Raw genomic sequence first — 26,916 nt, 5'->3', positions numbered from 1 at the left:
ACTTCCTTCACTGGCTGCTAGGTCACAGCTTGCAACATGGAAATGCTGTCTGTGGTGAAAGGAAGTTTTGAAAGTTAACATGCAGGAATACTTTCCCCAGAATCTTGGGGGATTTGCAGCCCTGGTTTCCACTGAACTAGGTGAACAATGGAATTGCATCAGTTGTCCCCGGGATTTAGAAAAAATAAGACATTCTGGTGCTAAGGCTGCACTGCAGTAGTGGTAAAAATCCTGATTTTTGAAGAACAAAGTCTCTTCCAACTTGGCTGCTTAGTCCTTCTCAATACTAAATTATTCACATCAATTGGAGATTTATAAAGAAAATTAACAGGATGCTTAAAGGACACATCATTTTGGAACATCTTGCCACGTGATTTATTGAAATGCCATAAAAAAGCATACATGCATTACAAATGCATTTATACATTACAAAACCCTTTAAAACACCCACACTCAACAGGTTGTTTTTCTCCTCTGCTTTCTTTTGTTGTATCTTAGCTCTAGGTATTGAGGATGGTAAATGTACAGACACAAATGGGTTTGGTCATTCTGTACTAAAACCTTCCTTCATATCCCTGTGCAAGGCAGAATACACTTTTTTTCTCAACTTATTGATGCCTGCCTATCTCTTATCAGCTCTGCTGAAGCTGGATGTATAAAGCACCTGGCTTCCAGCTCTGGCTGTTTCCTGGAAACATTACTCAACTTTTAGTGCTCTTTCTCCCCCCTGGTGCCTAGGTTTGTATTAAAAACCTTAACAGTAACCTTTTGGGTTTATCAGGGAGGCAGGGGGAAAAGCAAGCTCAAAGCACTTTTGTTGTACATATATATTGTATATCAGCCTCAAACTGCTGAGACAAGAATTAGGTGGGTTTTTTTTCAGGCTGTAGTGCCATCAATCTCCAGACTGGCTCTTGTAGTTTATCAGAGCTGAGTGGCTGAGGTGATCCTCCATAAACAACTCCGACATGTGGAAGATGAATTTTAACGAGTGTCCTCAAAGCTAAGTGCTACCTCTTGCTTCTACACCTCAAATTCACCCATTTTTTATTTTTATGTTATATCAGAGCTGCTCTGTGCTTTTTTCCCCCTCTAATTATCTACACTCAAGCTGGATTCTGTCAAACCCAGAGGAAAGGGAACATATCAGTGTACACAGAGGTGGGGTTTCCACCTGGCCTGATTTATGCAAGGGTTCAAACTCCCAGTCAAAACACCTGGGCTTTTAAAGAGGAGGGATTAGGCACTTGTGCCTAGGGATTGTTCCATTTGGTTTTGCCTGTGCAAAAAGGCTTTTGTGTTTCGTGTCCTCTCTGTAAAATGTTCAACCTTGTTCTAGGAAAGGCTCCAAAGTAAATTAGAGCAGCCTCAGGGGCTGTTTTAAATCATAGCAGCTGAGGCCTTAGCCCAGCACTTCACGCTCCACCCTGTGTCTCTTCCACCAACACTCTCTGTAATAACCTCAGATCTTCACCTTTCCACAGGGAGAACTCTTTGCTTTGCATCCCTGGTAGGTTTTCCTAGGTAGGCTGGGAAATGATCAGATCTGGTTCACAACAAGCCAAGAGGATGGGAATCAGAGCCCACTGGCCTTGCTGGGAAACAGAGAGTCACCAGTTACTGTAATTCAGTATTCCTGTTTATATTCTGGAGCACGCAGACTGACGAAGTAGGAAAAACACAGCTAGAATAATTGCTCCTGGGTATTGTGCTTTCATTTACAAACACAACCACTCCTGAAGCTGCTGAGCACAAATTCCCTGAACTTCCAGCATTGTGCAATTGCCCCTATTCCTTCTGTGGGGTTTCCACTTTCCTCAGCTCTGACAAATTCTGGTCCCTGACAGAGGCAGGGCAGGGAAATTGATGGATCAGTGGGATGATCCAGTACCAACAAATTCATAGTTACAAAAATAGGCAGTTATTCTTATCATTTCCTTGTTCTGACACAATTTCCTGCCCTCCTCTCAGGCTGTTCTGAAGATTGCCTGGATGACAGACCTGCTTTGAAGCCTGTCAGCCCCTGTGCAGAGCACCTCTCCCGTTAGGAATCGCTGTCCTGGAGAACAATGGCTGGGAGCAGGGTGAGGGGCAGCCTTTGATCACACCTGGCACGTCTCCAAACGGGGCCTGCTCATGGGCACTGCTGGGTTTTAGCATTTCTGATCATATCACACTGAAGCACAGGAGCTGTGCTTTGCTTGGTGAGTTTTATTACCCCTCCTACAGATTTAGTCATCTGCAGCCTCCCCGGAGCAGCCCAGGACAGGAGAGGGATGTGGGGACTGGAGATGCTCTGAACGAGGTAGTTAGGACGTGTCTGCAGCAGCCAGGGGAGGAAGGTGAAGGAGTTTAATTAGCAGGGCTCTGCCAGTGCAGTTCATTTTGACAGAAGAGGATTAATGAGCTCTCACAGCTGCAGCCCTGCTGACAGGTCTGTGTGTGATGATGTTTGGCACGGGGGAGCAGCGTGCAGATGGCATTGATAACCTCCTTGGCAAGAGCAGCTGTCCTTGGCATGGCAAGCAGGGTAGGCTTTAACAAGTCCAGCAGGACCCTCAGGGATCTGTCTGCTGGTGGCTCCAAGGAGGTATGTGACACCTGGCCTGGCTTTGCAGGCTTGTCACCTTAACTTGCCATTCTCAAACCAAATTTGGCTTAGTTGTGGTAGTTCTCAGCTCACCTTTGGTAATTTCTGGGTCTTTAACGTTAAAAAGTAATTGAATTTAAAAGACTCAAGTAATTGAATTTAAGAAGAGTCCATAGGTCAGTGTTTTGTAAAACAAAGCCTTTCTGTTTGCTCATGGGATAACACCTGGAGAGCAACAGTAGGTGAGGTTTTAAGTAAATCTGTGGCCATGCCTACATGTAAACACTTGTTCTGATCCAGGAACCTTAACATTGAAAAACTCATTCAACATCTAGGAGCATGTACAAGACTAACCCTTATTGTCAACAGTAATATGTTATTCTGATTAAACAATGCACTGGAAATATGCATTACCAGCAGGGATGAGACCTGCTGTGCTCCAGTTTTTCACTATGGATTTCAGCTTAGTGAGAGTTTTGTGCTATAATCAAGTGATAAAACCCCCCAAAACATTAACATAAATAAGAGGGCAAATAGCTCCTTTTCCTGATTCAGGTCAGTTGTGAGGAATGTAAACCTTGAGTTTTAGCTGTCAAATTTTAGAAAATACAGTTGAAAACTGTTGTGTTAAAACCTGTGTACCTTTCTTCCTTCAGCTACCCCAGATCACAACTTATGAGCAAATGCCAGTTCCAACAGGCATGGTTCAAGGTAGGAAAATACTCTCTTTCTTGAACATGCATTTTGCTGAAAAGAGACATAAAGGAAAAGAATTCCTTACCTGGTAGAGTCTGGAAAAGAACAAAACTCTTCCTTACATTCACTCCCAGCCCCATGCTCTGTTCTCTAAATTCAGGACTAGGTCTGGAGCACACCATTAATCCCTAGTTTGTGTTTGTATCTTCTTCCCAGGAGGATCACTTTGTGAGAAGGCAGAGATGATGGTACACCAGTAATCAGCTTGTAACAACTCTGTACTTGAAAGAATGGGGAGAGGATAATCAGGGGAAATTTTACAAAAATATTGAAAGACTGCTTTGGGGCTTTTTTTTTTTTGTGTGTGTGTGTGTGGTTTTTTTTTTTCATTTTTCCAGCCCTGTGTTCAGAACTTATTTGCATAACTCACTCTCTCCATAGCTTGTGAGGTGCCAACCTCCCCTCTTTGAAGGACCAAATGTCTCACTGGAGCTCTGGTAAGAGCTTGGGGCAGGGAGCTACAAACACCAGGGTTTAGTTTTCCCTTTTCAAGAAGTACAAGCAGAAAAACCCAACCAAAATAAGTCACTCATCATCTCCTCCCCTACCAAACACTTTGATATTATTGGAAGGATTGAGATTTCATATTTTACCCCTGACTCTCACTGGTTTCCTGTCTAATCCTGAGCCAATGATAAAAAAAAAAAAACCCTTTGCTTGTATCAGCCTTTTTTTCTGAAAATACTTCTGAGATGTATGAGGATGCATTGATTAATGCTGATAAATTCCTTGGAGATTCCTGGATACAGTCCCTTATTTAAATCCCTGACTACACTCTTGTTTTAGAAGTTGTCATCTGGTCTCAGGAGCCCACAGACCCACTGCTCAGCTCTGCTCTACTCTTGGGATGAATCAGAAGCTGAATTTTCAAATGTTCTAAAAGCTCATTGTTTGCACAAGAAACAGTCCCCCAACATTGCTGCTCAATGGGTTGTCAGGAAAATGACTGCATAGATTCTGAAATATAAATTCTGTCACAAAATACAGCCTGTTTAAGTGGCATTTAAAAGCTAATAATGAAAATCCTGAGTGGTTGAAACAATTGTCTCACATCTTTGTTCTTTCTATCCTTGTACAGCTGATGGAAATGTTGTCAGTGCTGCTCAAATGGTGAAGCTGCACACAAACACGGGCATGGGATTGAAAAAGTGAGCAGGAAGGTTGAGGCTGTGATGGTTTCATTTCTGTGAAGTTTAGGCTCAGGTGAGCTGTGGAAATGCCACATGGGCAGAGACAAAAAAATGGTCAGTGACATTTCAGAGCAGAAAATCCAGCCCTAAAGAATGTATCACACGTTTAACTGATAAGGTGAATCATAATGACATTAAGTGGGATTGAAAATATGTGGTTTTTCAAGGTAACCTGTTGGAGCTGAAAGTAGTCAAGCCATAACTAATTATCATTATTCATTTATTAATCCCAGACTTACTGACATGCTTAAGTCTCCTAAAGTCTTGAGTGCATTTATTTGTGCAATTGCACAGAATGACTTAAACCTTGCAGTTGGCTTAGTTTGTGTTCTGGGAATGGCTTAACACTCAAAGAGCTGGGAGCAAACACACCCTTGGTCCTGCTCCAAATTCTGCCTGTAAACCAGGTGCTCAGCTGCAAGGAAAATGGGCTGCAACTTAGGGACTTGTAATTCTGTATTTGGGGTCACCAGCTCTCTGGGACCCACCTGTCCAAAAGAAATGAGACATAACACTCGACTCTTGCAGGAGATTTCACTTTGGGGTTTTGAAAAGCCTTTATCAGCTGCGTGGCTGAGGGGTTGTGTCCCAGGCCCACACATGTCCCAGGCAATCTGTCAAGCCAAGTGCTGTAAACACATCAGCAAAGCTGGTGGTGAGCAGGTGGGTGCAAACAGAATTGCTCAAAATCCTGATAAGAGCATCTTCAAAGCTTCTGATGGTGCTTCCAGCGAACACCTTCCACTCGTAGGTGAGATAAGAGGAGGAATTACTGACAAGCTTTTAACTTGATGGAGCTCCAAAGACTTGTTAGCAGATACGCTGCCAGCAGGGTCAGGAAAAGGAGTTTTAACTTACACAGGAGGGAAATTCAGGTTAGATATGCACAAGAAATTCTTTCCTGTGAGATTGATGAGGTCTTGGCACAGGGTGCCAGAGAAGCTGTGGCTGCCCCATCCCTGGCAGTGTCCAAGGCCAGGCTGAAGTGGATTGAGCCACTTGTTCTAGTGAGAGCTGTCTCTGCCCAGGGCAGGAGGCTGGAATTGGGTGAGCTTTAAGGTTCCTTTCAACCCAAACCATTCTGTGACTGTTTTCTTCTGCGATTCGATCTCCTTGTGCCCTCATGTCTCTTCCTCACAACCCTAAAGAAGTGCTGCTACAAACAGGCTGTGCAGAGGGGTGGGCTGGGTAGAAATTGTTCACTTGCTGCCTCTCTGAAAGGTTGCAGCTGAACCTGTAATTAAGAAAGGAGCTAAACTCATTATTTTCAGCAGCCTCACGTTGATCCACATTGGCCAGGTTTTGGTAAAGGCTGAGAAGGTCATTTTTTCTTTCAGCATACAGCATTTCAGAATACAGGGTAAGAAAATGCAGGCAAAGAAGAAAAGTTGTGGTTTTTTTCCTTTGCTGAGAAGACAGGTCTTCTTTCCCTCCTGAGAAAATGAGATATTCACACAAAAGATGAGTAGGATTTGATAACGCCAACTATAGTTCTCAATTATATATTTTTCTCTTCCCTCACAGGAATTGATAATGACATCCTTAATAAAATCCAGAAGAAAAACATTTGTGTGCACGAAGAGAAGGTGTACAGGGGCTCCTTGTGAGTATGGAAAGCTAATAAGAAATCTTGTTTAGACATACATATTTCAATTTCTCATGCTGAAGTTCTTCTGTTAGCTGTATTTTTAACTGTGCCTTTTTTTCTTTTTTTGACAAAGTGTTTTACAGGGGGATTTAATTAGTGCTCATCTTTAAGTCATACTTAATGACTTATTGTTATAATAATGCATATCTTGGCTCTTGATGACTTCAGATTACATTGGATAAATCCATAGAATACCCTCAGGTTGATGTTTTGGTGACCTTTCCAAAGTTTCACGTTTCCCCCTCTCTTCCCCTTAGCCTGCCAGTGATGTCAAGCTCCTATGCCAAGGATCTTCCCAGCACTGTCCTCCTTTTTTTCTCTTAGTTAGCAGTGAAGTAACAAAGAACTTGATATTCAGCATTCTGTGGCCTTATCAGCATCTTTAATACAGCTACGTGATGCCTAAGACAAGAAAATTTCTCAAGCTCATGTTTTGCAAAGCCCATATTTGGGTAATCTTGTGACAGTTAATCAATTTATCTCTTTAATGCCACTAAGTCGTGGCAAGCTTTTCTCATACTGGCTATGAGAATTTTATTTCTCTTTCTCCTATTGCATCCAAGGAGCACTGTTACATTTCATTTTGGCAGAGGCACACACAAGCTGCTTTCCTTTGCTACTCCCTAAATCAGCAGCCACCTTTATTAGATTGCCTTTGGGCATGTGTACAGTTTTTTCTCTCTTGGCTGCAGCCTTTGACAAAACATGCACAGAACTATATTTGATACACATTTTGTGGGATCACACACCTAAGAGAAAAGTGTTTTAAAGGTTGTGTTGTTTTAGTTCTAAACTTATCTAATTATCTGAAGCTGATATTTTTCTTGGTTTAGATGAAAGGAAAACAAAAACATTAGTGCCACGAGTTTCCTTTCTTCTCTGTTTTCAGCTGAGCTCGTTGATTAGCTTTCTGATCTCAGCCAACTTCCCCTTAGATTTTTGATTGCATGAGCTGAGTAAAGCTGTCCTATTCATCATGCAGACAAACTTTGGGAAGGTTTATGCAATTTAGGGGTTGCTGTATACCTGTAACACTGCCTGCAGTAACCAGTGTTGTTGTTGAGCTTGTGCTGGAACATCAGGATCTGGCCCTTCAAACATGACCTTTAAGTCAGGAGGCAAAATAAAGCATTGCCAGGTTTTTTTTCCAGTTCCTCTAAAATTGCTCACGTGTTCAAGTAATAATCTTCCTGATGTGTAGCTCCCAGCTCCTGAACTGATGGCTCCTGGGCCTCTTTTTGTGAATCCATATGGGACTGTGCATAGGTGTGAATTCTTCCTCTCCAGATTTTGCTGAAAGAATTGGAATAATGGTTTTTATGTTTTCCCCGCATTTTTATTCAGTGGTTAGAGAACAATTCTTTGCACTGTGACACCCTTCCCACAGCTCCCAGACCATTTCTCTTTTGCAATGACACAAGGTGGTTACATCACCAAGTTTCACACGATGGTGTGAGATGGGTGTCACTACGTCAGCTGCAAGAGGTGTAATTTCTGATCAGAATGACATGTATGGAATGTAAATATGTTCCACCACAAGCCTGTCCTTCCCCATTTCATTGTTCTGCACCTCCTGCAGTGATACCACGCTCCAGGGATGTTGAACAGGGCAGGTGGGAGTGGTGACTGGGTGAGCTCTCCGGGAAGGTGCGTGACCCAGCCTGCTCCAGAAACACCCTGGCACTGAAGGTGTTGTTGGGAGGCGTTTGCCTTTCCACGCTGTGGCAAACTCATGAAGAAACACGTGTGGGACCACGTTTCAGGGGCAGACACGCCAGGTAAGCTCAGCACCTTACCCAATCCTGCCTCAGTTTCCTTGCCTGCAACACGGCTGCAGCTCTTCGTTCCCTGCAGTCAGGTACCTGGAGATGCTGCCGAAAAAACCTGTAGGGAGATGCAGCCAAGAGCAAGTGTTACAGGGCAGCAGCGCTGCTGTTGATTGCATTTCCCTTGGCCTGTCGTCATTCGTGTAGTTTCCTTCCTAGCTCCACCCTCGCCCAGAGCTCTCCAGGGCAGTGCTGCCAGTCCCTGCCCTTTACCAGCACCATCCCCGATGTCCCTGGGGTGTTGGCTTTGGTGGGAGTTTGATGCTTTGGTCTTGGTGTGGGGTGGGTGGGCAGGATGCAGGTCCGGGAGGGGGGAGGGTGATGCTGTGAGTGACAGGACCTGTGGAGGGATCCTCCAGGGGGATATTCCGAGGGGATGCTCCAGGGGGATGCTCCAGGGGGATATTCTGAGGGGATGCTCCAGGGGGATATTCTGAGGGGATGCTCCAGGGAATCCTCCAAGGCAATGCTCCAGGGGGATCCTCCAAGGGGTTGCCCCGGGAGGATGCCCCTGGGGGATGCTCCAGGTGGATCCTCTAAGGGGATGTCCCAGGAGGATGCTGCAGAAGGATCCTCCAAGGGGATCCTCCAAGGGGCTGTCCCAGGGGGATGCTCCAGAGGGATGCCTCAGGAAGGTGCTCCAGGGGGATCCTCCAAGGGGCCGTCCCAGGGGGATGCTCCAGGGGGGAGTCTCCAGGGGGGAGTCTCCAGGGGGATGCTCCAGAGGGATGCCTCAGGAAGATGCTCCAGGGGGATCCTCCAAGGGGCTGTCCCAGGGGGATGCTCCAGGGGGATGCTCCAGGGGGGATTCTCCAGAGGGATGCTCCAGAGGGATGCCTCAGGAAGGTGCTCCAGGGGGATGCTCCAAGGGGATGCCCAGGGGGATGCTCCAGGGGGATGCTCCAGAGGGATGCCTCAGGAAGGTGCTCCAGGGGGATGCCCAGCGGGATGCTCCAGGGGGATGCCCGGGAAGCGGTGCGCGGCCGATGCCGGCGGGGCGGGCTGCGGGCAGCCCCGGAGGTTCGGGGGCGGGCGGGCAGCGGAGCGCGCAGGGAGGCGCCGGCGGCGGCACCGCCCCGGCAGGCGGGAGGGGACAGGGACGGGGACAGGGCCACACGGGGCGGCGGTGACAGCGGCGACAGCCACACGTGCCCGGCCGGGAGCGGCGGAGCGGGTCCGATGGGCGGCGGCGGGCGCGGCCGGCAGGTAAAGGACGGGAGCGCGCCCGGACAGGGCAGCCCGGCAGGTTCGGGGAGGGAGGTTCTGTAGTTTGGGTTTTAGTTTGGGTTTTTTTTCTCGTTGTTTGTTTGCTGTTTTGAGGTCTGGCGTGTCTCTGCCAGCTCGGTCTCTCTCTCTGTTCGCTGCTGGTGCTTCCCCAGGCGCCCTGCAGAACGAACGCCGCCGCGGCACGCTCGGGGTCCCTTCGCTTTTTTGGCTGTGTGATGCTGCTCCTGGCACTCGCACCTTGTGCGAATAATGCTTTTAGTTGTCATTGATGTGAAAAAATGATGCTGGGTAAATTCTCTGCTTCCTCAGGCAGCTCTCACTGAGCCGGTGCATCCCCATGTGCCCTTGCTGGCTGAAATTGAGTTGGTTGGCTGTTGACTTTGACTAAATAAATAAGCCACTTAACAGTAATAATAAAACAATCCCTAAACTAAAAACAAACAACCAAGTAGAACATTCACACTAGTGCATTGACATAGCGGGGTTGTTTTAAGGGTAACTTTGAGGGAAATGTAGTGCGTAAGGCATAGGTTTTTGTTTTGGTTTGTTTTGGTTTTTTTTAAGAGCTGTTCGTACGATTGTAATGAGAACTAGTGTGAATTTTCATTGATATTTGCTTAGCACAACTATGGCAACTGGCAGGGATCCAGTTGGTGCCTTTAGCTTTATGACAGTTGGTCAAAGCTCACTGATAGCTGAATTGCTGCTACGTGGCGTTAAGAAAATGAAAGTTCTTACCTGGATATCTATATACTATTAGGTTACTGTGATTAAACTGTAGAATTTATCATGCATTTTGCAGTAATTCTCAGAAACGATACTGTTGAGTGAGTTGATTTAACTGTCAAGATGAATGAGTGTATTTGAGTAATAATCTTACTTGTTTGATTTCTTGCTGCTGTTCAATGCCATCATAAAATAGCTTATCATAAAGCAAATAAACTTGCATGTGCTGTAACCTGAAGATGGATTCAGGATGTCTAGTTTCACTTTGCCTGTGGAAAGAAAAAAACCAAAAATTATGCAGGGAGGAAATTTTCACTTTATTTCTTGACAATTTTGTGCTTTTTGAAAAATAAGAATGGTAAATTTTATGCAGTTTAGACAAGTTTAACTTTGATTATATTAAAAGAGCTCTGGTATAGTTTGTAGATGTGTGGGTTTAAGGTGTCAATTATAAACAAGGGCATGAGGAGAGGCACCACTGTCATTGACAGGAAGGTGGGTGTCTAAACAGCCCAGGGATTCCTGTAATCATCTCCTCCTGGGACAGTGAATGAGGCTGTGCCAGTGCTAGAAGTGTTGCTTATAATGTCATTTAAGGTAATTAGAACCATAACTGGCTCAATTTCACTCATTTCACTGCGGGTTTTTTTTTTCCCAGTATCTTTTGCATTTGGTAATGTAAGCAGCTGCTTTTGGACTAACTGCACCTCTTACTTGAACAGATGATTATTAAAAAAAATCTACCTGCTTAGCCAAGGAACACTCCTGGGGAGAGCAGTGGTTGCACCTTGGATGCTGAAGTTCAGTGGGATTTGGTGGAGCTGGAGTCAGATTGTGTGTGTGCTGGAGTGGGCTTGGGACAGAGGATAAACCTCACCCCAGAAGTTTCTTGGTTGGTCCCACTGACATTTCCAGGCAATACTGAGTGTCTGCTTCTCCTCCTTCAGTCTACACTGTGCAGATTTGCCCATTTTAACTTTAATTTTCATAGACAGCAGAAGGTTGGCATGAGGCCCCCACCAGTGGCTGTCAAATTCAGGCAGGATGTGTGTAACAACTTGTGCTGTCACTTCATTGTGAGAATTTCTGGGTTCTAACTGTTTTGTTCGCCCATCACCTGTACCATGAACTAATTCTAGTATGAGATTTTGAAACTCAGCCTCCCAAAGTGCAGAGGGTTGGGGGTCTCAGTCCCTGGGGTCTCTCTGCCTGGACACAGGGGAGAGGGAATCTTTACCTCAGCAGAGGAGAGCAAAGCATGCCAAGTATGCTCTGCATTTCCTCTCTGTTGTTTCCACCCTTGAGTGGAAAATTGCCCCTGATTTCCTCAGAATTGGAGGATTTACGTTGGCACTCGTCCCACATTCCCATTTTACTTCCAGTTGTACTTATTAGATAACACGCTTGCATAGGAGCTTGTTTATAAGAAAAAGAACATTTTTTTTTTCAATCTATTCAACTATTTCCTATTCAACTTAAGCATTTAAATGTTCCCTGGGCCCAAGGGGTCTGTTTCTTAAGGCTTAACTAGTCGTTTCAGGATTGTGGAGATGTTGAAGCCATGAGTGCCCTGAACTCTGATTTTAAATCATGTATCAGTATAACAGCTGGTCCTGAGTGCACCTCTGTTCCCTGAGATGTTGATGCTGTAAAATCATCATAGAACCAGATGGAATATTCATATTTGGACAATTTACATGTCTCAATATCAAGGCTTTCTTCACTGTAACCCACAGAAGATTTTCTGTGATCTACATAAGAATTAACTCCCCATTATCTTCTGTGTGAGGGTTCTAATGAGAACCACGAGTGACAAGAGAAACTGGGCCAAGTCTCCCATGTTAGATCAAATGATTAATCACCTTTTTATATACCTGGCAATTTCTGCCTTGGAGAAATTAGCTTGGGTGTAACTACAGGTTCACCAGCATAGCCACGGAGTGGGTTGATTGCTGCGTGGGCAGATGGTTTTGGTCCAATTTAGGGATCAGTACTAAGGAAGCTTTGTTGATAGAGACTTTGTTGCTGTTAGATGTTCTCTATTTTCCCTGGATATTGGGTGTCTTGTGAGCTGCAAGGCACTGTGGATGTGCAATCTGTCTGTCCTGCCCTGAGGATGTCACCTCCTGAAGCACATTTGACTTTTGCCACCCCTGTGGCCTCGTGCCTTGCTGTGCCAGGGTAAACACTTGCAGGAATAGAATTGTATTTACAGTAACTCATCAAAAACTTGCTCTGGAGTGATATAAAGGAGGGTCTTGCTCTATTTTTTTTTTTTTTTTTAATATTTAGAGATTACAAATTTTTCTTAATCAAAAACTTCAGTCCTTTAAAAAGCTACACAGCCAGAGGTAATTTTCAAACCCTTTAAACTATTCTTTCAACTTAGTTAGTACTTGGTAAAATATTTGTAAAGACTGTAGAAAATTAGATGTTAATTACCTTTTCTTGAAACATTCCTAGATGGTTTTGAACTTAGGTTGTTTTGCACTACATTATATATTCAGACAAATCAATTATCTTGGAGGGGGGAAAAAAGCCTGTGGTATGTGCCAGGTCAGATGTTTGGATGGTGTAACAGTAACCAGGTTCCTTGAATGAACCTCTCTTTCAATTAAGAGAGATCATTAGAGAGGAGAATGCAGGAGTGGGAACAGTCTGAGTGATGTGGAGTAAACAGAGAACAATTATTTATAATTTCACATAATTCAAGATGTTAAAGAGGTAAGAGTAAATGAGCAAGATTCAAAGATTTTTTTTTCCCTAAGATCCTCTTCAATAAAAACAAATCTTCCATAGCTAAATTATGCTTCTGCTTCACACAAGCATAATTTATCTGTGCAGCTCATTACTCCAATACCTTCCTGTTAAAGATATAAATGAATTTTAAAAGTTGTTTGGCAAATTAAGAGAGAAAACGCCAGGGGCTGTTAATCACAAAGATGCAGGTACAATTTCTAGCTGAAGCGGCTCCTAAATCACAGATTCCTGGAAACAAGGATTATTTTGCAGGCAGAATCACAATATGATTTTGTGACCTTACAGTCTTTCCCTGAGCATCTGTTTTTGGTCAGAGTTAGAGGCAGCTTATTGGGCTAAGTGGATATTTGGAGTGATATGGTCCCCTTGCGCCCTATGCGTGATGGAAATTTGGATGGTTTTTCCTGGGATCACTGCTGTTTTGTCTGGAATAGTTTCAAACAGGTGAACATTAGATGCAGCTTCAATTTCCATACTTGGGGGAAAAAATACTCAAGTAAATAGTATGCTGTGTTTCCTTAAGTTTTGATTAACTGGCTATTCATAAATGTAATCTGTAAAGAGCACAGATGAAGTTGACCTTTTGCAAGGCTATACTGCTGCAAAGCTCCATTTTGAAATAATTGGATTATTGTGGGAAAATGTAATAATTTCAGTTTTAATTTCTATTTTTTAAATGCACGCTGCTTTTCTAAGAAGACTTTTTTTGTTCTTTCCTTCACATAAGCAGCCTGCTGACCTTTAGGCAATTTTTTTAACCCTTGCTCTGATTCTTTCACTGCCTCCTGTCAAACCCTAGGTGGGGACTGATGGGGACAAATTGTGTCTGTGCTTTCCTATTCACTTCTGAGGAAAACAGACCCCAGAGCTCAGAGTCTTCAAGTCTGCCTGTGGAACTGAAGCTGGATCTTCCAGTCTGGTCACGGAGGTGTCCAACCCCTCCTGCCACCAGAGAGGACCCTCATGTTCAGTAGGTTGAATGTACTCTGTGACCACTTTTGGCCTTAAAGGAGAGCCTCTGGGTAACAATTTCTGGTGGTCTTCAGTTCAAAGTAATGAATTAGCTTTCTGCTCCTGGTGTTTTGGTCAGTGGTGGTGAGAGCTGGAGCATGGTGACCCAGGGGGTGACTTTTCCTCCTGCCGTGGTGGGTGCCTGGTTCTTGTGTATTTACACAGATGCTCCTTCACTGGCTTGTTTTCACTTTCCCACAAAAACAACTTGATAAAATGCAAGCTAAATACTAACGTTGCTTTTGAGATCTTTGTTTGGTTTTGTTGGCCTTTTGGGATGGGGAGAAATAAAGGGAGATCTTATTCATATCCTTCCTTTCTGGGAAGCACTTGTACCCTTGACAATTCTTCCTGTTGCCCACTCCTAGAACTATAGATGTAGTCTGTGGAGTAAATTTTGCTTTACTGGAAACTTTAGGTTTGGGAAAATTTCACTGTTTGGGAATTCTTGGAATTGTATAGTTTTACTGCCTTGAGATCAGAGCAAATTTAGAAATAAAGCAGTTCTGCTTTTGCGTAGCGCCATAAACTAAGACACAAAGTAGCTCTGTCTTTGTAGGATTTATGAGTGTGCACTTTCATTCTCTCCTCCCAGATAGATAAGCCCTGCTCTAGAAGCTAAGTTTCTAGGCAGGGCACATAATCTATATTGTTTGATAATCTTTTAATAGGGGTGAATGGAAATGAGGGGGCCACGCTAATTTATTTGAGCAGGCATTTGTCTGTGTTGCCATTGATGTGGAGGTGGTGATGATCAAGAGCTGTCAGCGAGGATGGGGCAGTCTCTCTCTCAGCTCACTTTATCACGGTTGTGAAAGTTCTTTTTTTTGAAAGTCTGACTCATTTGGGTTTAAGTGAGGAGAGAATAAGAGCTCAGTTCTTTGAAATTTTATTGGATGCAGGTTCCCCTTGAAGTAAAATCTTATTGAACCTAATGGTTTTGACAATTTCAAATAAAAGTATCCAAATGAATGAACATAACTCATCCCCTTGTCACTGCTTCCCTCGGTTTGAAGAGGAATGTTTTTTTGCTGTCTTCCCTCATGGGAAACATCTGCAGATCCAAATGGCAGATCATTAATGTTCATTCAATAGCAGGCTTTGTTCCCAGTTTCTTCGACTTGGAAACAATTAACTGGAGAGTTTTATTTTGTCTTGTTTTCCTTTTTGAATGCAAACATCTAATTCCAGTTATATATTCTAGTGGATTTTGTAGATTCCTGCTATTTGGGATTGCTTGTAATTATTTTAGAATAAATGCTCCCTACTCAAATTCAAATAGTGGGAATGGTGCCTTTGTGCTTGTGGTGCGATCTTAATTTATTTTATTGTATAAGTGGCTGAATTTTCTTCAACTCTGTAAAACCGTAAGATACAAATCTCTCTACAAGGATTTGTGTTCAGGAATGCTTCTGGTTCCTCCCATTCACCGAATGCTTCACAGTAGCATTTAACAAATAATCTGCCTGGTCTTTGATAGTAAGCAAATGAAAGCTGATCAAACATTCACCTACTTGGGTGCAAAAGTTGTTTGAACCAGAAAATCTGTTCAGCTGACCATGAGCAGTTTGTATTTCAAGACACTTGCCAGATTGGTGACTCCCGTCCATATCTGCTAGATGGAGGAATTGAAATGTGAATAGCTCTTAAATCCATTTAAAAAAACATTACTACATCTTTAAAGGGTTTATTGACACCTGTTGAAAAGTTCTGGATTTGCGCTTTATGCGATTTTAATCCATGAGCCAAACCAGGAAATTGTATAATTATGACAGCTGAATTAAAATACCTTTTAGTCAGTATTCACCAGAACTAAACATCCATGATTATAAACCCAGTGTTTTGTTGGTTAATTAGGGGCTAAGTAGTCATAATTTGTGCACTTAACACTTACTTTGAGAATATGTGAATGGAGCACGATAATGACAAGTGGTCAGCTTGATCCAGTTCTAAGCTATCCTGCCTGGAGCTATGTGTGCATGAAAGGAGGATTAAAACCATACAAAAAAACCCCATGGTGGTAGCAGTGTACAAAGGAGAAGCCAGCGTGGTTGGGCAGCAAGAGCTGTAAATATGATTAAGGGAAGGTGTTTAAAGTTAGCAATCTACCCCACCCTGCCCATGGCAAATATGCCTCAGATGAATCAGGCCCAGGTAGTTTTTTAAGGGCTCCATATAATGTGTCTGCAGGTTTTCACGGAGCAGGTGTGTCGTATTGAATCATAGAAAAGCTGAAAGTGAATTTTAAATTGTTTCATCAGGTGTCATCCAAGCTCAGCAATGATAATATTCCTGTTTCGTGGAGCTTTTCTGATTGGATCACTTCCAGGAGCCAGAATTAACAAAACCAGGCTTTGCTGTAGTTGAGGTTCTCTGAACTTCTGCAAGTAAAATCCTGAACAGGTCACTTATTATTGACTCCAGCAGAGTATTCCTATGCTTTAATTTTTGTGTCTTTTATTCAAGCTTTAAATAGTTACTGGAATCATAGTTTGTGCTTTTTCTTATGTTGCTGCTGCTGGCTGTATGTTGGGGCTTCATCTTTAGCAAACCAAAACCCCAATGTTGAGACTTTGGAAGTACCAAAGTGTAATTGCAATGAAGATGAATTAAATTTGCAAACTTTACCTGATCTTCTCAGTGAGAAAGTAATGCTGTAACAGAAACTGGAGACAAGGTGCAGATTTGGAGTGCCAGGAGGCTGAAAACTCAGATGGTGAATGGAAAGTGAAACCTCAAAGATGGCTCTTTCCTGTGAAAAATGACTGGCATTTAGAGATGTGTGCTGGCATATGTTCAGTCCTTACAGTTGGAGAAAAAGGAAGTTTAAAGGAGTTTAAGGAGTCTTTGGGTTTGCTGCCATTTGTGTGCTGAACACTTTGCTGTCATGACTTCAGGGGAGCAACGTGACTGGTTTTAGTTGTATGCATTGGCTTCTTTATATTTCAAGTAGTGAATTATTGTCCAGGGTGAGACCCTCAAACACCTGACTTCACCAAGGGATTGCTAAGGGCTCTCTCTGTCTGTGTCCCTTCTAACTTTCTCAGTGTGATGCACAACTCCAGGTATTTAAGTGCTCTTGTTTTCTGTAGGGAGACTTGTTGCTCTTGCAGAAAATCAGGGCTGCTACTGGTGCAATTCCCTCATTCAGTGCTGTGCTGCAACACACCAAACTCTCTTTTCTTTAGGGATCTTCAGCCTCCTGCTTTGGGAATTAAAAGACTGCAGAAACACTGGTTCACTTTACCTGCAGATAAAGTGCAGCTCTGAGCCTGGCTTGTGCCATGTCACTGTTGGAAAGAGGAACATGATGTAGTAAGGAGAAAAAAAAAAATGGCAAACCAGTAGGTTTTTGTCCTGCTCAAGTTGTCATCAGGGCATTTTTATGAATCAAAAACGTTCTCTTTGGGTTATTTTGGTAAATTGTTAAATAAAGAATCATACAGAGCTTTTAATAGACCTCTCCTCTATAGTCACTGAAATTTGATAAGAAGTGTGACAGTAATAGTAGTTATTTAGGGAGAAATTCTGGCATATGGACAAGGAATTTGCGTATAGTCACAAGCTGCTTTTATTGAAATATATGATTTAAGTGCTAGTAAAAGGCATGAGTTGATTTGGCCTCCAGTGGAAGTGAGTCTCTGATTTCCTTCCTAGGTTTGTTTTCCCTGAGAGTTATGGAAAGGGAGGATCTATTTCTGTGCACCTCTTGTTATAAAAATAAACCTTTTGTTATGAGGGAGGTGAGCAGGGGCTGGAAGGGGAGAGAGTGAGGAGGCTGCAGGGCTGGATTCCCAACTGAGCTCCTCCACGGGGACCAGCTCTCTCAGCATGTCTGTACCTGCTTCTATCCTGGTTTTGTGTTGTCCCTCATGTGAGCCCAGTTAATTTAGAGCTCTTTTTACCTCATTCTTACTCTGTGTGTACCTACACCTCTCCTTCCCCTTGCTGCTCACCAGCTTTCCCTCTCCCCCTGCTCCTCCGGGTGCCAGCATTCCCAGGGATTTTCTGATGTGATTGGGAACAATGAGACAAATGATAAACCAGTTTCAGTCAGTGGGAAACAAGTGTCCCAGCTGCTGGTGTGATCTCAGCAGATGGCACAGTGCCTTCAGGAGAAGGATCTGCCCCTCCAGGATCTCCCTTGGAGTCTGGTTTGAGGTGCACATCATCACTGCAGGAAGCAGATCTTTGTGCACAGGTGTCCCTGGAGAGCTCTGCTGCCCAGCAGGTGTTGTTTGCACTGTAAAGATCATATCTGATTGCCCCATTCTGGTACAGTCTCACACATTTGACTGGAAGGGTTGGAAGGGTCTTTTTGCTTGCACAGGTACAACTGCAAGCCACAATATTTTGAAGGAAGCTCAAAGAGTGGAAGGAACTTGTGAAATATATTTGTAAAAATACACCCAAACACTTCCTCCTTCATTTCCTCTACACATACTCATCATTTTTCTTCTGTTTTAGAAAAGACAGAAGCAAAATGAAAGCAATACTTTCATAAGCTGGAGGCAGGTGCACGGTATTTTCTCAGTGACTTTCACTATCAGATGCTATTTTAAGATGCTTGTAGCAGCTGGTCGTTCTCTTATTTCTCCTAGTTACTGTCTGCTCATAAATGTTGAGAAAAAAGCCCTCCAGATTGTGCAAAAGAGCCTCTAAGGAGTTAAAGTGGGCCTGTTCCTCTCTTGCTGCTAAGTGGAGGAGGATGTGTGCTTGTTTCACGTGTTTGTGAAAGATGAAACTCATCATGTTTGAGCCAATTAAAAATCAAAGAGCCAAGCATGGGATCTAAAAGAGCCTAAAACCCCATGAATCTGTGAAAAAACCCCAAACCCCACCAAAACCAACAAAACCCAAACCTAAAATAGAAAATATTACTTTAGATGCCTTTATTATCTGCATGTAACAAACAGGCTTTTCTTTAGGCTTTGTATTTACCCTGGATGTTACTTGTGATCTTCTGCAGAGACTGTAGATTTCTTTCATCCCACATCAAGAAAATAAAGCTGGTTTGTTTTGGATATCTTGTTTCCATTGAAGCATGTAAAATTGTTTCTTACGAAGCACTTGTTCTAGTTTGGCTGACAGCAACAGGTCAAGTCTTCATTTTATTTTATATATTTGAGTTTAGCATCCTGCTACGCTCTGCAAATGAATCTGTTACAGCAGAGCAGGATCTGTATCCACAGACTGGCATCATTTGAAGCCCTACAGGGAAGCTTAAGCTCAGTGGGAAGATTTGGAAGCTGCCCAAGCCATGACCCTGCTTTAGCAGCAAATCACCTGTGCAGTGAAGATTTTACCTGCACTGCATCAGTGCACTCCCTGTGATGCTTGCTAGTGCTAAAAATAATTCTAACACTGATTTCCCCTGGGTAATTAGCCTGTGCAGAATCAGATTGAGATTAGATTCTTTTTTTCTGGTGCCTTATCAAATTTAAGTCCAGGTATTTGCCATATGCTGCAGGGAGGAAAGGCTGTCTCAGCTTGTCCATATTGTAGGGAATTTCAGTGTCCCTTGCTGCCTTCTGGGATCACACCCAGCTCAGCCTTCCAATCTTCCACTTGGGACTTGTTTGTTTTTTTTTTTTTTTTTTTTGGGTTTTTTTTTTTTGGTTGTTTTTTTTTTTTCTTTTTTTTTTTTGTAAAGGAGACACAATGCTTGTAATAACTGATGCTGGGTTTGGAAATCTCCAGGGCAAACTGGTAATGCTCAACAAAGGGTTACTTGATTTGGATGATATTTTCTTATCTCTGTGGCTGTTGGTGCTTATCATAAAGCATTGCCAGATAAGGGACTGAAATAAGCCATTGCAAAGAAGGAAGTGTTGGTTTCTTTACAAGAAGTCATTCCATTCCCAGTAATGGTTTATCTTTGGCTGTGCTTGAGCTACAATGATATTAAAAACCTGGGGTACTTGGTGTGTTCTGTTACAGATATAACCACCCATGCAGTGGTTGTTCAGCCAGCAGAGAGCTATTTCCCTGATATTTTCCTTTCTCTCCCAGGGAGGAATGATTTCATTTATGGCTCCTAGAGCCAGAAGACTCAATTTATAGCAAAAAGATAAAAGAAAAATATGAAAAAATGTCCTCAGTCCCTTTTCCCCCTGCTCCCTTATCACCTTCTTGTCAGCCTTGTTTCTCAGGGCACTGAATTCAGACATTATAAACCTAATGGAGGTTATAAACTTATATTAGAACTTTCCATAGCCAAATATTATGTTGCATAAGGGAAATGTGATTATCTTTTATTGTAATTTGTACAATGTCTCATGCATTAGGTTTTAAATCAGTGAATGTGCCAGACAGGCAGAGATTGGGGTGAATATCCTATTCCAGAGCAGCCAGAATCGATAGAGGTTTTACACTGAGGGAGTTCCATTAGTTCCTTCCAATTTGAACCTGTGCTAATATGCATTCAAGTGAGGAGCATCTTCCTAACAGCCTCTGATGCATGTGTTGGTAATTTCAGCTGCCATGGATTTAGGTGTTCATTAGCATTTAGTTGTAGCTGAAAACACACTGATTGAATTTGAACTTCGAGGTGGCTGGCATGCACACTGCCCCGAAGTTTTCACCTCCATTGGATAAACAAATGAGTACAAGGATTAATGGATTTAATTAATCTAGAGCTGTAATAGTGCTGGTGTGGTGCTCAGGTGTGTTTTTGTCATCTGGCTGACTTTGAACATGATACTTTAAAAATATTAACCAGGAGCATCTTCAGTGTGCACGGGGCACTTGTGGGTGTGCAGGGAACGGTTCCATAGTGAAGAAAGATAATTTCTTCTCTAATTTCCAGTGTGTAAATCAATTTGGGTTTGTTCAGTTTATTTGCTTGGTTATATTGGCACTTTTATAATATTTTCAGAGTGTCTTGCAGTATTTCTCACTTGTGGCTTTGCTGGCTTCCTGTCAAGTCAGTAAGTGAAGTAGAATTGCAGGATGATTTCTCTAGGCTTTCAGTGGCATTTGAAATATCTCTTATAGCCACCTGGTAGAACATCTAAAAAATCATTTAGCTCCAAATATTATGTGAATTTAAGGGAGTGCATATGGAGTGTTTTACTGAAAGAAACCAAAGCACATTAAAAAAATTCTAAAAAATTCCAAGGACCATAATTAGAAGATACTTAAGGGAGGATAAAATGCTAGAAATATTTGTTCAGTTCTAGTGAGCTGTGACCAACTTTTTTTGTCTGTAATCCTTTCTGTCCCTGTTGCCCCCAAAAGAGGAGGAGATGGCAAAATAAAAGGACATAATAAAAATGACAGGTACAATCAAAAGCAGTCTCTGAAGGAAGAGATTAAAGTATATGGATTCTTCTGAGCATTTGAGATTTGGCAGCATATTAAAGAGAAGGCTGAAGGAGGTAGACTGAAGACATTATCTTTTTCTTTTTACCTAAGAACAAGGAGCCATTCAATTAAATCAAAAACAACAGAGTTAAATTGATAACAGGAAGTGTGTCTCTTTGAATGTTTTCTGTTTGCAGATTTTTGCCACAATGTGCCATTGAAAGGGGAAGAATAAAGAGGCCAAGCTTAGACCAAGAATTTGGCAAAATATTTTTTTCCCAGTGGTTGCTTAGGGAATATTTGGCGATACAGTTGGCCATGAACTTGTGAGGCTGAGGAAGGAAGAGGGAAAACTTCTGGCCTGTGGAGAATAAGGACTACATGAACAACATGTTGGTACCAAGAACACACTTTCTACATGCAAAGGAGAATTTCTCTCTCTTCAAAATAAAGTGTTTCTATTGATGCTGGTTCTGTATGGAAGAGAAAAGCAGAGGAAATTGATGTGGGAAGAAAGGAGAGTTGTGTGTGTGAATGTGGGCTGGCCCCAGCAATCCTGGCTCCAGAAGCACTGTGGAGAAGGGTGGTCCCCATTCCCAATCTTCCAGTGATCTCCCTAGGGAATATTTCTTGTCGTGGTGGAGATCTGTGTGTGTCTTCTTGAATTGAGGAAGTGAAAAAGCAGATGGCTGATGTCAGAGTGCATTTCCCCTTCAGACTGTATTTACCCTTTTCTCAGATGAGAGTACATTGTGTGTTTGTTGTTAATTGTGTATCATAGCCATCATTCGGGTTAATTTATTTGTAAATACAATACTTACATAAGAGAAGTTGTAGCTGCCGCAGGAATGTGGGTGTAAAGGTCCAGAGGCAGAGTATGGTTAAACTTCCAGGCAGTGAGTGACCAGGGATGGGTATATTTCTTCTGTGGCCTCAGTGAGACAACCTGCTGCTTCCTGTGCAGCAACTATCACTGATGTGTTGCTCCAGTGCAGGAGCTGTGAGGTGGCAGCTCAGTGGAGCCATCCCCGCTGCCTTGACAAAACCCCTTTTAAATTTTTTTTAAACATTTTGATTCCACTGTGTTGCTGCTGGGCTTGAGGAGGGCTCTGCCCACTCTGGGTTAAATGCAGATAGATATCAGAGACACAGTGTGGTCCCTTTTAGAATGGGCATTTCTGATCAGCAACTGAGGCAATCTAACTGGGAAAAAGAGCATTTGACTTGGGGAAAGCAACTGGAAAAACCTACAGGAATAAGTCTGCTCCTTGGTAACAAAATCTCAAAGCAAACAAAATAACAACAACGGCAGTGGGTCCTCAAAGTGAGAGGGGTGGAGAATAACAGGAAGGGAATGGGAAGCAGTAAGTGCCTTGGGAAGTGGATGTTGAGCTGGGCTCTGCCTTTATTTGCAACATCTTGGCTCCAGCAGGTTTCAGTGCAAGTAGGCGAGCCATGCAGAGAGCAGTAGCAGAAGATGAGTTGTTTAAATGACTCCCAGCAGTGTGTTTCATAATGTTTTGTGCAAACGTGTTTAGCCCAATAACTTCTGTTGCTGGCACGTGATGTAACGCTGCCAGGGAGGCTGTGCCTGCCTTGTCAAGATGTCATGGAGACAGGGAAGGGCCTCAGTGAAAGCTCTCAGCTGGTGTGAGCAAAGCCAGCCATGTCTCCTGAGGTTGTGCAGGGCATCATCAGGTGCTGCTCCAGCACAGGCATCCCTCCATTCCCAATCAAACTGGGCTGGCATTTATGTCTTTGCTCCTCCCTCTGTAAATCTGTTGTGCTTCAGCCTGAGTTCAGTGAGAAATACAAAGGCATGGTGGGTCTTTCTGTGTGAAATCTTCCTCTGTGAGGTTCAGAAAACTGATTTTACATAGTGGTGCTGTAAAGGAAAAAAACCAATTTCAGTTTGTCCATGTGCACTTTGATATTGTGGCTGTGTTGAGCTAATACATCTACACTAACACACATTCCTGTTTGGGCAAAACCTGTTATTGCCTTGTGAATGCATGCAGTGCCATTAAGCTTATTTATTTATTTATTGTGTTATAATAATGCTGATATTCTTTATTTGCTAATATAAATGGGGGAGGGAAAGATTGTGCAGCTTTGGTTAGACAGCAATGCAGTTAGAGAATTTTTTTGTAGATTCCTGAACACTCTGCAAGTGTGGCAAGGTTAGTCATAAAGTTATTTAAATAAGTTATTAAGTAACTGGTTATGCAGCCTCATTCAAATTAATGAATGCAAGAGTAGATTTCTTTGAAAGCAGGCAGTAATTTCTCTGTGTGCATTAATCTAACAATTGTGTTTCTGTTGCCTTTCCTGGTGTTTTTCCTAGTAATCAGGAAAGCAGTGGGAAGTAATTTTTTGTCGATTATGCAATAGTTAGAAGGTAAACATGCTGTGAGTTTAGGAACAGCCTCATGTAGTTAATGGGGGTATATTTCTGAGGATGTGGGTATGTACTGAAACCTCTGTGTGTGTGACTGTAAAGGAGTAAATCTGCAGGTTTCACCACCTTTTTTTCTCACTGGGTTTTGATGATGATTTGACCACGTCTCTTCACAGAATAAGGATGATTGCTCAGCTGTTAACCACAGAAGAGTCTGTCTGTGAGGATATTCCTGTGCACAGAGGTGTCCCTGTTCCCTTACAATGCACATACGGTGAGTGATTTTATTTTAGCTCTTTTATTCCTGACCCTCCCAGCTGTGTAAATGCTCACTGTGAATCAGCTCAAAGATAAGTCCACCAGTAGGTTTTCAAAAGTGATCCACCCATCCATTTTTGTATTATTTTTCTCTCAGTTGCCTACTTTACAAGGAAAAATAATTCTGCAGTTTTCACTGACAGTGGGTTAATGTAAGGGAGTGTTTTGGGGTCCATGTTGGGATTCCTCAAGTTCAATGTCCTCTCTTCAGCCTCAGCTACTTAGTTTTTACATATCTGCCAACACCACATCCTGTAAGAATCCATGTAGCCTTGGAAATAGTCAACAAAGCCCTACATGGCCTGGGAAAGTGGCAGCAGAAATGTCAGTGCCAGCTTTGCCAGCATGTTTTGTGTGCTTGCATTATCACGATTTAACTCCCATCAGTAAGCTTTGTACAGAAACAGTTTCAAATTGGACAAATCTCAAGTTTTCACAAATCAGGGCTTGACAGAAGAAGAAATGTAATGTCCCCTCTTAGAAATAATGAAGCAGTGGGCAGACATTGCATTTTTGTGTAGGAATAAATACTTGCTCTGGCTGTTTTCCTCCTAAATAATCAAACCTACCCACCAGATTGTATTTGGAAGCACTTACTAATGTGACATGCTCTGTTTTAACTGTTCAGAGAAATGACTGAAAGTTTTTAAGATGAGACAACATGAATCATAGTCTTGAGCGGCTGTTCACTTTTGTGATTGACTTGCCTCCTTCCTACGTTCCTTTTAGTCACCCTGGGAATCGCTGAAGCTGTTCTGTGCAGGAGGCATTGCTGAGATTCCCCTTGCAGCAATGGACTTGGACAAACAATCCGTCTGGGGATCCCTGAAGCAGAAGACGCGGCCGTTCCTGCGAAACCTGAGCGTGAGGAAGACGAAGAAGAGGTCTGGCAAGATGCTGGAGAGGAAGGGCCGCTCCTTGGACCGCTGTCTCAGCGTGTCCGTGCCTGACATGCTGGAGGTGGACACCCTCATGGAAGAGGAGGAAGAAGAAGAAATTACTTACACGGACGCTCAGGTGTTGTCGAGCTGCTCCCCCAAGAGCTTTTCCAGGTCTGTGGTGTCCCTGAAGAGCAGAAACACTTCGGTGAAGGCAGCGGGAGAGGACTGGCTGTGGGCATCACAGCAGAGGACGCGGACGGAGGTGACAGTCACCCCCCCAGACATGCAAGACATGGGCATTCAGCTGGTGTCCTCACGAGGAGCTGAGGCCGTGGGCAGCCCCGTGTCCGAGGGGAAGAAGAGGAGATCCAGCGAGGACCTCTTTGAGCTGCTGCAGAGCTCCCGGCTGAGCGCCACGCTGAGCGACGAGGGGACAGAGGTGGGTGCTGGAGCAGCAGTGAGGCTCAGCCGCCACCTCCTGTGGGCTCCTTGTGCTTCTCCTTCATTTTCTGGGTTTAAAAGGGATGGAGGATCCAACCAAGGCCAGGCTGTACAGGGCTCTGATCAGCCTGGTGTAGTGGGAGATGTCCCTGCCCATGAGGTGAGCTTTAAGACTCTTTCCCACCTGAAGCGTTCTGTGAGGAGGGGGCTCTGTTCAAGGAATGAATGAGCAATGCAAATAAGCCCAAACTTTACATGATATACACATTATTCAAGACTAGTTCAGCTATCCTTCCTGTCAGTCTGGAGCTGCAAATAACACTGCTCCAATTTTTTAGTTCTTTTATTATTCTTCTGTTATTTGTAATGATACCTGAGATTTTTCAGCTCTGTTGGAATTGCTCAAATCAAAAGTTGTTGCAGTTCTCTGAGCTCAGAATTGAGGTGCTGATACATTTGCTTTCTAGTTAATATAATTACCAGGATTGCTATGTAGCACTATCAATTTGCCACCCACCCACTGAAGGCTCTGATGAAGGCAATAGGTGAATGATAGCTGTGAGCAAGGTGAGCTCTGCCTCTTCCAGGAAGCACAAGATGGAGAACAGAACATGTAGCATCATTCTCAGGACTGTTTTTTGGGTTTTTGTGATGATGATTTAAGGAGGTGAAAAACTAAAATGTTTTCTCTGCACTGTCTTGTCCCCCTTTCCTTCCCCCTGCTCTGTGCTCAGTATTTGTGTCTGGACATAAATGACCCAGGAGGATCAGAGACCAATACTGTCACGAAACTAATTCCTGCCTCGCCTGAGCAAATTGGGAATCCTGAGGAGCTCTATGATAGCTTCATTATATCGACAGGAGGTGAAGATTGTGGCTGCAGGAAACACTTCAGGCAAAATTTGTTTTAGTTAGATTTTGTGGAAGTATGTCTGCTCCTGTTGAGTTCTCTCTGGGAGGGTTACATTTTCAACTTTCTGAGGCCTTTTTCTTATTACCTGATTGTTGCAGTTGTGGGAGCTGCCTCTGTAGTCGTCCAAGATGTTAAAATGGGAAATGGGCGTTTTTTGTTTCAAATCTTCCCTTGGGAATAGGGATTTCACAGGTTAATTGTTTTTTAACTGCACCTTCTAAAGGATGATTAGCATTGATGTGGGGAAAGTGGTCTTTTCTGATATAAACTGCTTGTTTTGCATCTCAGAGACCTGTGTATTCCTACCAAGTGGGTGTTGGCTCCCAGTCTGTTGTGAGGCAGAGTGTCAGACTGGTAGTTACTGACCATCACCTGCGGTTTAGAGTTGCTAAATTGTTCACAAATTGGTTTCATCTTGCTAGAGTGTTCATTATTTTGAAGTCTACTTAAGAAAAGAAACTGAAATACTACAGTGCTTTGTTTCTCTGCTCAAGCGTTACTCAAAAGTTGTAGCACATCACTTGGTATATGGTAAATATATGGACTCTAGTTATTTTGTAAGTTTTTCCAAGTTGTTTTAATGATAGCAGCCGTTTTTTTCCTGCTGTTGTATGCCAGAAGCCCTAATTTAAAATCTGCCCCAGCACAACAAAGTTAATACTAAGTCCTGCTTTGATTTTGGGTGAACTGAGTGTTCTAGGAGAATGAAGTACCTGTATAGTGATGAAACAGCTTAACCTCAAGTTAAGTTTCATCCAGATGCACAATCTGAGTCTGGCTTATTTTCTGCAGCACTTAAATCTTTCCCTAAATGTGTATTTCTGTATTTGCTGTGTAAATATAAATGTGTGTAAATCATTCGGTATCTGCTTGTATGGCAAATCATCTCTCTGTGTGAATATGCCTCCTTACTGTTATCTGCCTCC

The 26,916-nt window shown here is 43.1% G+C and overlaps 1 protein-coding gene across 2 annotated transcripts in view; it reads left to right on the top strand.

Moving 5' to 3' along the window:
• The first annotated feature begins 1,984 nt into the window (after positions 1-1,984).
• The window catches only part of MCTP2 (multiple C2 and transmembrane domain containing 2), a 125,372-nt gene continuing 100,440 nt past the window's right edge, over positions 1,985-26,916 (top strand). The window contains exons 1-6 of one of the 2 annotated variants that reach the window (XM_071441274.1): positions 1,985-2,204; positions 3,247-3,301; positions 6,061-6,139; positions 7,764-7,962; positions 23,614-23,711; positions 24,485-25,075. In XM_071441274.1, the coding sequence (XP_071297375.1) occupies positions 24,548-25,075 (528 nt within the window). In that variant the 5' untranslated portion in view covers positions 1,985-2,204; positions 3,247-3,301; positions 6,061-6,139; ... (1 more) ...; positions 23,614-23,711; positions 24,485-24,547. Of the gene's footprint in view, positions 2,205-3,246; positions 3,302-6,060; positions 6,140-7,763; positions 7,963-9,093; positions 9,217-23,613; positions 23,712-24,484; positions 25,076-26,916 lie in introns of those variants that run through there. The other variant, XM_071441271.1, reaches the window with a different exon arrangement.

This window comes from Agelaius tricolor, unplaced genomic scaffold, assembly GCF_023055355.1.
Source record: "Agelaius tricolor isolate 1412-34295 unplaced genomic scaffold, bAgeTri1.0.p SCAF_16, whole genome shotgun sequence".
Taxonomy (NCBI): domain Eukaryota; kingdom Metazoa; phylum Chordata; class Aves; order Passeriformes; family Icteridae; genus Agelaius; species Agelaius tricolor.
The sequence above is the reverse complement of the archived record's forward strand: the minus strand, read 5'-3'. Positions and strand labels throughout refer to the sequence as shown.